General features: G+C 55.1%; 1 protein-coding gene across 7 annotated transcripts in view; it reads left to right on the top strand.

Annotated features, from left to right (window-relative positions):
- CDH23 (cadherin related 23) overlaps nt 1-13215 on the top strand; it is a 132590-nt gene that overhangs the window by 80478 nt on the left and 38897 nt on the right. For 6 of the 7 annotated variants that reach the window (XM_083844376.1, XM_083844375.1, XM_083844379.1 and 3 more), the window contains 9 exons: nt 662-811; nt 961-1119; nt 9232-9296; nt 9508-9745; nt 9843-9948; nt 10029-10156; nt 11414-11486; nt 11653-11769; nt 12759-12871. In XM_083844376.1, the coding sequence (XP_083700502.1) occupies nt 662-811; nt 961-1119; nt 9232-9296; nt 9508-9745; nt 9843-9948; nt 10029-10156; nt 11414-11486; nt 11653-11769; nt 12759-12871 (1149 nt within the window). The remainder of the gene's footprint in view (nt 1-661; nt 812-960; nt 1120-9231; nt 9297-9507; nt 9746-9842; nt 9949-10028; nt 10157-11413; nt 11487-11652; nt 11770-12758; nt 12872-13215) is intronic. The other variant, XM_083844377.1, reaches the window with a different exon arrangement.

Genomic DNA, 13215 nt, shown 5'->3' with positions numbered 1-13215 from the left:
GAGCGGGGTACCAGTGGCGGCGCGGGCCGAGTCGGCCCCTTCTGCTGGGCAGCTGATAACAATTTGAATATTCAGATTTGCTTTCAGCCATCCGCAGGGGGCTCGCAGGCTCCAGGAACCGGGAGCAAGAAAAGCAGCATGGGGGCTGAAACCAAAAAAATAAACAGCGGAATAAATGTATGAACGGCACCTCACAGCAGCCCCCCCAATAGGCTGATGTTCTCCCCTTCTCCAGACCTCACATGGGGAGACTGAGGCACTCGAGTGGCTGGTAATTAGGGATGGCAGGTATCTGGAGACTGATCTCCTTCCCCAGCTGGAATTAATCCACCCTGCCCCCTCCCCGCAAACATTTGGGTTTCTTTTGATGTTTCAACTTTTATCTTGCGCCTCCAACTAACGCGCTCCTTGCTGGATTCCCAGCAAATCCCTCGCATCTCGCTGCCACAAAAAGGGGCTTTTGCGTGCCGCAGGGCCCCAGGAGAGGCAGGAGACACGTGGAGGAGATGCAGCACGGTTTTGCGGGGAGGAGGGCTAGCAGGGATGCTGCTCGGGTCAGCAGCTCTCGGTGGTCAAGTATCAAAAAAAACCAACAATGAGTTCTTGAGGCCGGTGTCAAGCCATGTGCCTCAGGTAACTGGCCTTCCTCTCCCCCTCCCAGGGCCCCAACAGCGTTTTTGAGGTCTACCTGGTGGGCAACAACTCCAACCACTTCATCATCTCGCCCACCTCCATCCAGGGGAAGGCGGACATCCGCGTCCGCGTGGCCGTGCCGCTGGACTTCGAGACCATTCCCCGCTATGAGTTTTCGGTACAGCGGCGCGAGGGATAGGGCGATGGGGTGTAAAACATTGAGGTTGGCTAGAGCCAAGAGGGAGGGAGTTATTGTCTGCATTAACATTTTTAAAATAATGGGTAACTTTGCAGAAGCTCCAACTCTCCCCTTGCCTCCTCACCCAGCTCTTTGCAAATGAGAGCATCCCCGACCATGTCGGCTTCGCGCGTGTGAAGATCAGCCTCCTCAACGAGAACGACAACCGGCCCGTCTTCAGCAAGGCCCTCTACAACGTCAGCCTCCTGGAGAACGCCACCGTGGGCACCACCGTGCTGCAGGTCCACGTGAGTAGGAGCATCCCAGATGCAGATCCCGCGTGCGGTGAGCAAATCGAGGGCTGTTGAGCCAAGGAAAGGATGGGGAAAGCGGGGAGCGGAGTGTGGAATGGGGTGGATTGAAGTGTTGTGGAGTGGTGCTGCTGGCCAGGGCTGCTGCTGGCCAGGGGTGCTCCTCTGGGATGAGAAATATCCCAAAGATGAGCACCAAAAGCCATGCGATGCTTTGGGGTGAAGTGGTCGTGGCCCCTCCGTACCTGCCTGCCCATCCCGCGAAGAAAAGCCCTGACAAAAGGGTTCGGTGTGTAAGTGTGTTTACTCTGCAAACAGATGGTGTGAAACTGCACAGAGCCCCCGAGCTGTTCCCATCTGACAGTTATTAATATTTCAAGCAGATGTTGAGCTAGTCAGGCCGTCAGGCGCTGAACAATGAGGTTGTTACTGCCTCTCCTCTTCCCCCAACTTCCAGCTATGCCAGCATTTCGGAGCACACGCAAAATCGCCAGGAGTTGAATCCTCCGTGATAAATCAGAATGGATGCAATTAGCGCTGAAATCCAGCTTTGCCCTCCCAGCTGATCCCAAACTTTTCACAGCCTTCGGGCTCCTCCTCCTCCTGCTCCTGCTGTGGGATGCGGCTTTCCCAAACCATCCCAGACACCGCAGGGATGCTGGACATGAGGATGCCACCGCTGAAAAAAATAGGCAAAAGGAGACTCCGTTTGCAGTGACAAACGGCCATTTGTCTCCACAGCGTTTCAGCCCCTAACTGTGCCTGTTACCCTATAAATCAGCCATGGAACAACCCCAGGAGCAGGCAGCTGCTGCTGCCTCCTGCTCCCTGCCCTTCCCTTTGCTGGTGTGGGGTCAGATCTGGGGCTCCTCGGGCACCCCCGGGTCCCTTACAGCATCACTTCGCCTCGTCCGCCCTCTAAGGTTTTTGCCTGCTCTCCATTCTTCGCTTCGCATCCCCTTCTCTCCGTACCCATCCATCCATCCATCTGTTTAATTCCATCCATGAGATGCATTTATCATACGGATTCGGGGAGCTGCTTGCTTGCAGGGGAACATCTGGAGGGCCCAGCTTCAAGGGAAATCCCCCCCGCTTTCCTACCCGTGCCTGAGCCTCTTCCCACGCAAACTTCCCTCTCCCAGTTCTGCCCCAGCTACCAACAGATATTGAAATATTATTATTTTTTTTTTCTGAAACAACTGGCCATGAAACCTTTTAATAACGTTACAGTAAAGGTCAGAGAAAGAATTTCACACTTCTTGAGCAAGCAGGCAGCCAGTATATAACTTCGTGCCCTCCAGGAGCAAGAGGCACCGAGAGCATATGCTGCACCCTAAATTAACCGAGGTGCCTGACACCCCCGGCCGAGCGCAGCTGGTGGCTTTCTTGATGCGAAGGATGCTCTTGGACCACAAAAGGATAAATCTGTTGTGGGGAAGGATGAATTCCCCCTGCTCCAAGCTGCGGGTCTGTGACCGATGGGTGCGGAGGTCTCTGCTCCCTTTTTCCCGGCCCTGGAGGTCTGCTGGCCATCCCGAGCCTCTCATCGTGCTGAGGATGGTGGGGCTGGGGACAACCCTTATGGGGCTCCCTTGGGACGTGGGGTGTGGGCACCAGAAGGGGTCATTCAGCTGAGAAGCTTTTTGGGGTGGAAGAAGCTGTGGGACCTCGCTTGTAGGGCCACCGAGACCCCAAGTTTCCTACCAGAGGAGTGGGGGGCTCAGCATCCCCTTCTGTCTGCTCAGATTCAGAGGGGTGGGCATGCATTTCCTGCTCATTTGCTGCTGTATTTGTTAGACCTGGAGAGATGGGGAAGGGCAGTAAGACAAGGCAGCGGGAGGGAGGAATTAAGGGGCGGGAGGTCTCCTTAAGCTCCTCGTATCCTACAGATCTGCACCGCCAAGCCCTCCTGAAAAGCTCCGATAACCAGAATCGTTAAAGCCCAAACAGCGAGGAACTTGTTTTTTTAACCACGACAATGCCTCTCATTTGCCTTGAAGGGCCTGGAGGAAAACAATTCTCTGGGGAAACATGGGAAGTAATCCTACCTCCCCAAGCCCTCCGGTCACCCCTGTCCGGTCTCCCCAGGGATGCAGCCAGCAAGCTGGGCCCGGTGATGCTCCCCCACAGCCTCCAGACCCCAGGAGCCTTCCGAGGGGGCTGCTGAGGCTTTGCAGAGCACTCAAACACCCCCCAGTGGTGGGGTTTGAGGCTTTGGGCTTGCTTTCCCCATAGATCTTCAGCAGCAGCCCCTGGACCTCTCCCCAGCTCCCCCCTTTTGCCACCTCGCTTCCCTGGGAGAAACCTTGTTAGTAAGAGCCTAATGAAGTAAATGTGCTAATTAACCTTCCATTACTCTCCTCATTTAAGCAACCTTTAATTTGCTTGGCAAAGTTTCTCTCCTTCCCCACCCAGCTGTCAGTTGGCTGCTGCTGCTTCGATCTCTCTTCGGCCTCGCGTCGGGGATGGGAAAATCGATCCCGCCCTGATTTCCCTTCCCTTCTTTCCACCCATCCGTGAACACCAGGCAGCAAGAAAGTAATAACGTGGTTTTCCCACCCTGGACATCAATAAGCAGCTATTTAACATGCAAATCACTCTCTCAATCAGAGCCTGCCCCATGCCTTCTCCCTCCTCTGGGCTCCCAATTGTGGGGTGGAGGCGAGGGACGGACCTGTTTTGGGGCAGCTCATCCTTGCTGGGAAGCCTTTTGGCATGGCCACTGAAATATTTGGGATTTATCGGGTCGAGATGAGAGCCCAGGCAAGGCTCACGTGCCTGCGGATGGGGACAGGAGGTGACAAGGTGGGGCAAATGTCAGCGCCAGCCTCCCCGTTAGCATCTTAATCAGGCCAGTTGTTCGCAAGCCCCCCGTGTGCCCCCGCTCCAGCTGTGCTTAAACAGAGCAAAATCACGTCCAATTTCCCCGGTGCTCAGGAGAAAATTGAATCCTTTATCTGCGAGAGGAGAGGCAAGCAGCACATACGTGAAGCAGTAAATAGTTAAATAATCAAAGCAGGCGATTCCAAATTGCCTGGAAAGTTAAACATGAGCGGCTTTTCTTCTTCGTGCCTGCCCCTTTTTTTTAGAAAACCTGCTCACACTCCTTGTTCCTTTTAAATATTCCTCTCGGTTCGGCTCTGTAAATACAGGGAAAGGGAGGAGGAGGTTTCCAGGTAGCAGTGTGATTGACGGATCTGAAGTCCTCGTCTTGCTGTCAGGGCCCAGTGCTCTTTGGCTGTGTTTATCTCTTTAATCTAAATATCAATCCGTAAGACCGAAATGGGGTGGAATAGGAATCATGACAGCCGAGGAGAGAGACACTTATTGCAGCTTTCGCAGCCGCGCCGCGTCCTGATGGAGCTGTCAGGATAAATGCGCGGCTGCAAAGTGCAGAGGTGGCAAAAAAGGAACCGCAGCCCCCAAAAAGGGACAGGCACGGCGGCAAAACTGAGGCTCTGCAGCCCCTAAAAGGCTCCGAGAAGCAGCCGTGTGCTGTGTGGTGGAGGCTGGGGTGGCATTTGGGGTCCCTGGGGAATGAATGAGGTGTCCTCCTGGAACACGTTCCTCTTCGGGATGAACAAGGAGCATCTCCCTTGGTCTCTCTAGGAGTGCCTCCACCTCTCAGGGATGCATTTTCGGCTTGCTACCCCTTGTTGAACTAAAAAGGGAGATGGGGCTGCGGGCAGGGGGGCACTGGGAATATTTCAGAGCCCACTAGGGATTTATATTTCCTGCATCGGACTCTGACCTTAATTTCTCTCGTTTTGCTGGGCTGTAAAATTCATTAGCGACCTACCGGCGCAGTGATTGAGATGTCAGCCAGGCAATTGTGTGGTTATTTAATCCATCAGACGTGCCGCTTGCCATTTGGGCGGACAACAGGAGAATATGAAATCAATACGGCTCATTAGCGGGGGACTCGCGCCCGGCTCTGTCGCGGTGCTCCGGCAAAACCCACCCAGGAGGGCACCTCGGCTGGCTTGGTGTCACCTTGGGGGTGGGACAGGGGGACAAAATATCGTGTTTGAGGCTCGTGCTAAAGGGCTAGGTTCAGCACAGAGTGTCCCTTGGCTCGCGGCTGAACCTGTGCTCTCCGGCCACTAAAGCACGGCCGCCCAGGCAAGTGTTAACCTGGCCGGCGAGGCGCTGCTGCTGCAGGGATGCTGTTAGAAAACACAATCAAGGAGCCCGGAGGAGAGGTGGGGAAGGCTCTGCTGTTCCCAGGGGGGTTGATTGGCTATTTTTCCCCCACCCTCCAGAGCCCTCTGGGGTCGTTAGCGGCGATTGAAGTCCTGCTTGGGGCGGCTGGGCATCTCCCTGCTCACTCCTCACCTCCATCCCTCCGTTGCGGCTAATCACGGCTGCCTGATTGCCGCCTCCTGCCAGGTTGGGGAAAAAGCAGCTTCCATCTGGGAAGCCGGTGCTTTAAGCAGGTTTTCCACCAGCTTCCTCTATCCGGCTTTGCAGCCCGGTGGTTACTTCTTGTGGCAACTCTGCCTTATCTCTTCCTCCTTCGCACCCCGAATCACCATGCAGGACGTGCCAGGGCTTGGCCGCTGTACCCCCGCTCTGAAGGCCAGAGCTGGCATTTAAGAAGAGCCTCTAGTTTGTTAGCAGGCTGGGGTGGCTCAGATATTCGGCGTGGGGACACTGCCTTGCCAGCCCCTTGTCCCCGTGCCCGCCTGGCGAGGCAGGCAGGCGAGAATCACGGCCGGTCAGTGCGGCGCCCTGACAGCTTTCTGACGTCGGGTAATTGCTTTCCTGCTACGACTCTTTTAAGCAGCGAGCTCCTGGCCAAAGCAATTTGCTCCCCATCAATTTTTATTTCCTGGATTCTGAGTGCAGGGTAAGGGGGGATGAGGCTGGGAAACAAAGGTAGCGGAGGAGCGCGGGCAGAGCCCTGACCCGCTCCTGGAGAGCCCATGGGAACCCCAGCATTCACCCATCCCATCCTATTCCCATCCAGACAGACCCAAATCAGCCTTTTGGTGGGCTTCTGGCCACCTCTGCCCTGCAGCCACTGGGTACTGACCCCCAGCTGCTCATCCTTCAGCCCCAACGAGGAGCAATGCACCCTGGTGTGGGCTTCTCCTCCCCCCCCCCTCCAGCAGGTTTTGATGGATTATTGCATTTTTTTGGTCGGCAGATTGGCGTGCACAGCTTTTGTCTCTTTAAGCACATCCCTACTCATCCCGCCGAGCTGCTGCGAGCAGAGTTAATCTCAGGTAGTTTGCGGAGTCGTTCAGTTGGGCTCGGCGAATGATGAATGTCGAAACCATTACCAGCGAAGCGCCGGGGCTCCGTGGAGCTGTTTAAAAATGAATTCTCCCATGTAAATTTCTGCTCCATCAATCCTTACGACATGTCAAACATTGCCATTGTTTCCTGAACAAATTGCGCGGTGTGCCCTCTCCCGCGGATCCGCGCAGGAGGGCAGAGCCGCTCGCCCGGCACCGTGGGGAAGGACGGATGCGGGGGGAGCTCGTGGGGCGAAAGGGAGACGGGTGAAATATTTGTGCCCAAGAGGTGGGACAAAGGTCTAGGCTGCGTGTTTGGGGTCAGCATCACCTGCAGCATCCCTGCGGTGGATCCCGTGGGTTATCCCCGCTGCCTCTTCTCAGGACTCTCCCCGAGTTGCACTGCATAAATGTGGTTTTGAGCAAAGCTCTGTGCCAGTGACAGCTCGTGAAGGGACAGCTGTGGACCTGTGCTTTCATCCTGCCCTTTGCAGGCTCCAGCGGGCAAATCCCCTCTTAATATTCCGGGCAACAGGCGAGCAGCCGCCAAAGTCATTTGATGGCTGCTTTAGGTAGAGCCCGGGGAAACTTCCAGCCAGATGCTTCTCCTCCCCGGCCTGGGTGCCAGAGGGGACCAGGTGGTGAGGGGACCAATCTGGAGGGAAACATTGAGAAAAGCCCTGCGAAGCCATCAGGATTTTGGCTCTTCTCCTCGTTCTGTCTCGGGATTGCTTTGCAAGAATGTGCGTGTTACCACTCCGATGGGTTCGAGCATCCGAGCATCCTTTTTTACCATTCAGAGGTAAAAAGTTTGGTAATGCAGAAATGCACAAGGATCCAAAATTAAACATGCTGAACACACATGGTTTGGGCTTTTTGCATATTCCCTGTCGCACACAAGTGCATCACCTCCTGCTCAGCACTAACAGAGCCCTCGAGCATGACCACCTCTTGTCTTCCCCGGTGCAAACGGAGCTAGCTCAGCTCACCCAGCTGTGCGGGGCAGAATCAGGCTGCCTGGCACCGTGGCTCCGTGCCTTTATTTGCCTTGGTGGCACTTTTAGCTGGCCCAGCAGCAACACCAAGGGCTGCTGGCCCTGTGCGCCGTGCAGCTCTGCGCTGACCTTCTCTTCACCTTCCTCCTTCCCTATATTTTTTTAGCCCAGCAGCAGAAAATTACACTTTCCCGGCATTGTCTGTCACTGCAATAAGCACTTACAAGTGCAATCGCACGGGGCCAAATGAAGGGAATTAGTTTTGCCCGTGCTTTGTGGTCCTGGCAGGTCCCCTGTAAATCATTATCTCATCACCAGCCGATCCAGGTGCGTGGAAAATGCCTTTCTTGTCCCAAGCAGTTAGGGATTAATGGGACCTAGGGCTGTGAGCACAGACATAGAGCCTGGGAAAAATCCTGGCTGGAAAGTTGAGGTCCCAGATGATGATGAGGTGCCCAAAGGCACTCCAAGGGAAGGGGCATCTCCACCGGTGTCCTCCAAGGAGCAGCTGGCCCAAGAGGGATGGCTGCAGGCAGGGTGGATTTGGGTAGGTTTGCTTGGTTTGGCTGAGTCCAGCGTGCACAAATAGAAATCAAGTCTGAGCAGTGGGGAGGAAAATCAGCAAAATGGGTCGGGCTGGAAGGTCGGCTCCACCAGGACACGCTTCAGCTGGCACGAAGCAGCAACGATTTACCAGCCAGGGTAGGGAAGCATTTTGGGGGAAAAATGAGTGAATTCGGGCGAGTTTTCACACTTTCACCCTATGGCATGGCAGGTGGGGGGGCAGTGAGATGAGCTCAAACTCCTGCTCTGCTGGCAAGGGTACCCAAGGCCTGCCAATAAATCAGGAGGGTTTCGGGAGCGGGTTGTGCTCCATGCCAGTCCTAAAATACAGCCTCTTGATGGTATCTGGACATAAAATGTGTCTTTGACCCTGCTTTTTCAGAGGCTTGGTGGTGTCTAAGTAATCCAGTCAGGACTCAATTTAGAAAATATACTGGGGGGAGGGGAGGTATATTTTGGGGCTTATATTCCACTTCCTTCATCTAAATATAACATTTTCTGGCCCTTGTTTCTTGCCTCCATTCATGCATATTTTATATATTCATTAGAGAAAAGTCTTTAAAACACACATAAATCTCGCCTCGCTCCTCTGGAGCTGGCACACCGAGTCTCTCACACCTCGCCCGGAGGCAAAGCCTTCCCGTGGCAAAGCCTGGCAGGATTTGTGCTTCCCAGGTCATCCTTCTTCTCCCTTACATATTTTGTAGCTTTCTGATTAGAATTTCTCTGCTGGACTCTCCTCTGTGGAAACAGGGCTGCTCACAGCAGACAGTTCTCGTCTCTGTTTTCTTGAAAATCTCATCTGCCTCAAATTGCCATATTTCATGCGCGCTGCCCAGATTAGCTCAGCATGTCGGTGCAAGTCAGGAGGCATAACAGTCCCCACCAGTGGAGTTTCTGGAGGTGGTGCTGAGTGCTAGAGAGATGCTATCTCCAGCTGGTGGCCAGTCAAGGATCCCCCAAAGAGCCCAAAGATCCCCATCCCCAGCTCCATTGGGTGCTCAACAGCAGCGTACAAGGTGGGCAGAGAGACGAGGGAGGTAGGGAGGGAAGGAAGAAGTTTGGGCTTGCATACCCGTTTTGGGTGGATGTTGGAGGCAGCATCTGCTGCGGATGCTTCTGGAGGAGGTGGAGGGTTGGCTGGGCTGAGCATCTACCGACCCACCCCAGAGCATGCCACCTGGCAAAGAGACGAACCCTCTTTAGGCAAGAATGTAAATGAAGGTTTTCCGTGAGTCGTGATGGATCCGCTGGTGTGTGCAATTCCCATATGTAGCTTCATTTATTAACTAACTTTTTTTTTTTTTTAGGCAACTGACAATGACGTGGGCACCTATGGGAAAGTCAGTTACTTCTTCAGCGATGACCCTGACCGGTAAGTGGCTGAACCACCAGGATAGTGTTGATCCTCAGAACCCCTCCTAACCCATCGAGAGTTCATGTGGCAAATTTAGGATGCCTGTTGTGTCCTACCTGGACAAAGGCACTGTGCTGCCTTGAGCAAGTGCCACTCGTCCCACCGTCAGGCTAACATATCCCCATCTCCAGTGTGTGGTCACCAGGGCTTGCCCCCCTCTCTCCCCCAGTTTCTCCCTGGACAAAGACACGGGTGTGATCCTGCTGACGGCTCGGCTGGACTTCGAGACCACGCAGCGCTACACCCTGACCATCATTGCCCGGGACGGCGGCGGGGAGGAGACAGCAGGGCGTGCCAGGATCAACGTCCTGGACGTCAACGACAACGTGCCCACCTTCCAGAAAGAGGCGTACCTGGGGGCGCTGCGCGAGAACGAGCCCTCCGTCACCCAGGTGGTCCGGCTCCGGGTGAGGGACGAGCAGGGGCGAGGTCCCCATCCACCATCCCTCCTCACAGGGCCAGGACCAGCTCCCGTGCTCACCCCTTGCCTCCTGTCACACCTAGGCATCTGACGAGGACTCGCCTCCCAACAACCAGATCACCTACAGCATCGTGCAGGCATCCGCCTTCCGCGAGTATTTTGACATCACGGTGTCGGAAGGGTACGGAGGTGAGCACCAAGGTGGTGTTGACAGGCTGTCCCCAACCCATCCTGCCCGGTGCTGAGCACCACGCCTTGCTTCCTTCCAGTGATAAGCGTGAACCACCCCCTGGACTACGAGCAGGTCACCAATGGGGTCATCTACTTGACCGTGATGGCCAAGGATGCCGGCAACCCACCGCTCAACAGCACCGTCCCCATCACCATCGAGGTGTTTGTAAGTATGAGGTGAAGGATGTCCCATGGGGGACCAGGCAGAGACGGGGGGCAGCGGTGGCCAGGAACACCCCTTCGCCCCTACGTTGCTCAACGTGAACAAGTCTATCCAAAGAGCACACTTCTACTGATCATCACCTCCTGGCTGACTGTCCACCGGTGGCTTTCAAGTAGACGTTACTTTTGTGCTTCTCAACCAAAGGGGTTTTCTCTCAACTGGGTAAAAAGAATATATATAATGGGGAGAATAGGAAGAAAATGAGGAGGAAACGTTTGACAACGGCACTTCAGGAAAAAAGAGCCATGAAAAGGCAGAGCAATAGCAAGTGGGGAGGGAGGGGATTTTTTTTCCTCCTTTGGTTGTTGGTTTTTAATAAAGAAGTCAAACTCGCCTTGTAGATCTCCCATTAGGGGACAATACGCTTTGTAGCGGGAGCCGCTGAGTCAGAACTAATAGCGCGCTGTGCCAGGAGCCGGGGAGATATCAGCGCTAATAAGCCTCTGCCTTGCTCACTGACGCCCCGCTTGGGGCAAGCAGCTTTTTGAAGGGCTTTTGGGGCTTCATGCGGGACAAGGGACCAACCCTGTCCTGCAGCGGGCTTCCCATAACCCTGCCCAGGTGGAGAGCTGGCCAGAAATGAGCCCCTGCCTCCCCAGGAGCTGGTTCACAGTGCCGTGGCGATGCTGAGCATGGCCTGATTAACTCAGGACCACTAACGAAAGGGTGTGGCAGCTGCCCTGGCTTGTACACACCTAAACTTGACCGTGGTGTAGCTGCAGGTCTCTGAGGGTGAGGTCTCTCCATTTCCAGCTCCCCCTTCGCTGGTTTGCCTTGGGAATGGTTGCAGTTTCCTCCTTGCCCCGGTGGGGAGAGCCGGGTGATGCTCTGGCTGGCTAAAGACCACCTGCTTCCAGAAACGGGAGCAGAGGATGGCAATTTAATTACAGTGTGATGGGCATCGTTGGCACGTGAAATTGCCTCTGATATCCAGTTCGGTGGCAGCAGGAGCAGCTGAGCCTGAGAAAACATCTCTGGAGCAGCCCCAGCACAACAACAATCCTGCAGCAGTGCTTTAACACCCCAGCAGCTCCATCCTTCCCTCTCTGTGCTGCTGGATTTGGTGTTCAGCCCTCTGCACTTTCCCCCATGAGCTGGTCTTGCGATGCGGGAGCATCCTCCACCCGTAGCAGCCTCTCACACCATCCCCAGCTCAGCGCCCTCCTCCCAGCCAAATTCTTGCCCTTGTCTTTGCTGCAGGACGAGAACGACAACCCGCCCACGTTCAGCAAACCCTCCTACGTGATAGCTGTCATGGAGGACATCATGGCAGGTAAGAGGCATGCTCCTCTCCAGGCAGCCCCTGGGGCCATGGGGGTGTCACAGCCAGCCTGGGGTACAGGAGCCCCTCGGTCAATGGGGGACTGCTTGAGGTGCTGGGGGACAGGGTGATGGGGTGGATGCCTCCTCCAGCCCTTGTTTCTTTCCCTCCCTACAAGGTGCTACCGTGCTGTTCCTCAATGCCACAGACCTGGACAGGTCCAGGGAGTATGGGCAGGAGTCGATCATCTACTCCCTGGAGGGCTCCTCTCATTTTCGGATCAACGCTCGCTCAGGTGAGCCTCCGTGTGCGTGCTCTCTCTTCTCCATTCCTCATTTTTCCCCCAGTTTTCTTCCCTTTTGTTTCCCCCTTCCCAAGCTCCTTCCCAAGCAGCCTGCTTAGGAGAAACACGATGTAAGGGAGAGGCCAGATTGGGTCACCGGGGAGGTTTTGGGAGAGGCACCAGCAGAAGGTCCTAGGGGACCCTGAGAAAAGGCTGGCAGTTTGGCTGCTAGGGCTTGCATTAGTCGAAGGGCTAATGAATGAATGCCTCCTTCCTCATGGGCATCTTTTTGGTTTATTAAGGGCAGGAATGCTGACAAAGCTACAACCACTGCAGCAAGGAGCTCCTTTTGTCCGTCTGTCCAGCATCCCCAAGTGAAGCTGCACATGGGGGTCTAGGAAGGAAGGAAGGGATGATGATGGTGTGTCCTGGGACATGGGAGAAGCCAAGAGCTATCCACCAGGGCTCCAAGTCCAGGCTCTCCGAGCCTGCCCTACAAGACTGAGCTCAGCTGGGTGCCAGTCTGCGGGCAGGAGCCATCCATCATTACGACACCTGTACGCTCAAACCACTTGTCCTGTGATTAATTTTTTCAGTGCACGAATTAGTCGGTGCCATGAGAGTTTGGAGGCAGATGTATTTTAGGAAGACCTTTAGCCCTGCAAATTTCCCTTGCTGGGATTAGTTTTGCCCCTCCAATCATTGTGTGGATGAGCTTTTCCAATGGTGTGCCAGTGCCTCTGTAGAGCAGCTCGGGCACCATGCGAAGAACAGGCTCTTTTGGGGTTTGGGGGACCCAAAACACCACATAGCCCCCAGGAGGAAGGGAGGGCATGGGTATCTTCATATATTTACAGGACGATGCCTGTAAACCCCTTCCAGGGCCCCTTCCGTCTCCATTATGGCACATCCCCTTTTCTACCAGTGCTGCTGTTCCCCAAACCCCGGGTAGGAAGTGACCATACAACATCCCCCATCCCTCTCATCCCCTCTGGCTGCAGGGGAGATCACGACCACATCTCTGCTGGACCGAGAGGCCAAATCCGAATACATCCTCATCGTCCGGGCTGTGGACGGGGGCGTGGGGCACCACCAGAAGACGGGCATTGCCATGGTGAGTGTGGGCTGGCCCCAGGACCTTCCCCAGGACAGCCTGGTGCCTCTCCTGCTGCCCACAGCCTTGGTGTGAATGCCTCGCCAGGGTGTGTAGGTCTGGAAATGAGGCTCTCCATCCCGGCCAGCCACGTACCGCAGCGCCACTTGACCTTCTAGTGCTTTGCATGTCCGTCTTTCCACGCGATCGCGGCAGCAGGAGCGTGTTCCTCCAGCAGCACGGCTCCCTTTGTCAGTGCCTCTTGAGAAAATGCTTGGTTGGAGAGCCTGCAGGAGCGCTTAGTTGTGCCTGATGACTGCTATTCACATACTGCCTGGATCAAGGGCTTCCAACTGCTTCTTTGA

This window comes from Anser anser, assembly GCF_964211835.1.
Source record: "Anser anser genome assembly, chromosome: 7".
In the NCBI taxonomy this organism is placed as follows: Eukaryota; Metazoa; Chordata; class Aves; order Anseriformes; family Anatidae; genus Anser; species Anser anser.
The sequence above is the reverse complement of the archived record's forward strand: the minus strand, read 5'-3'. Positions and strand labels throughout refer to the sequence as shown.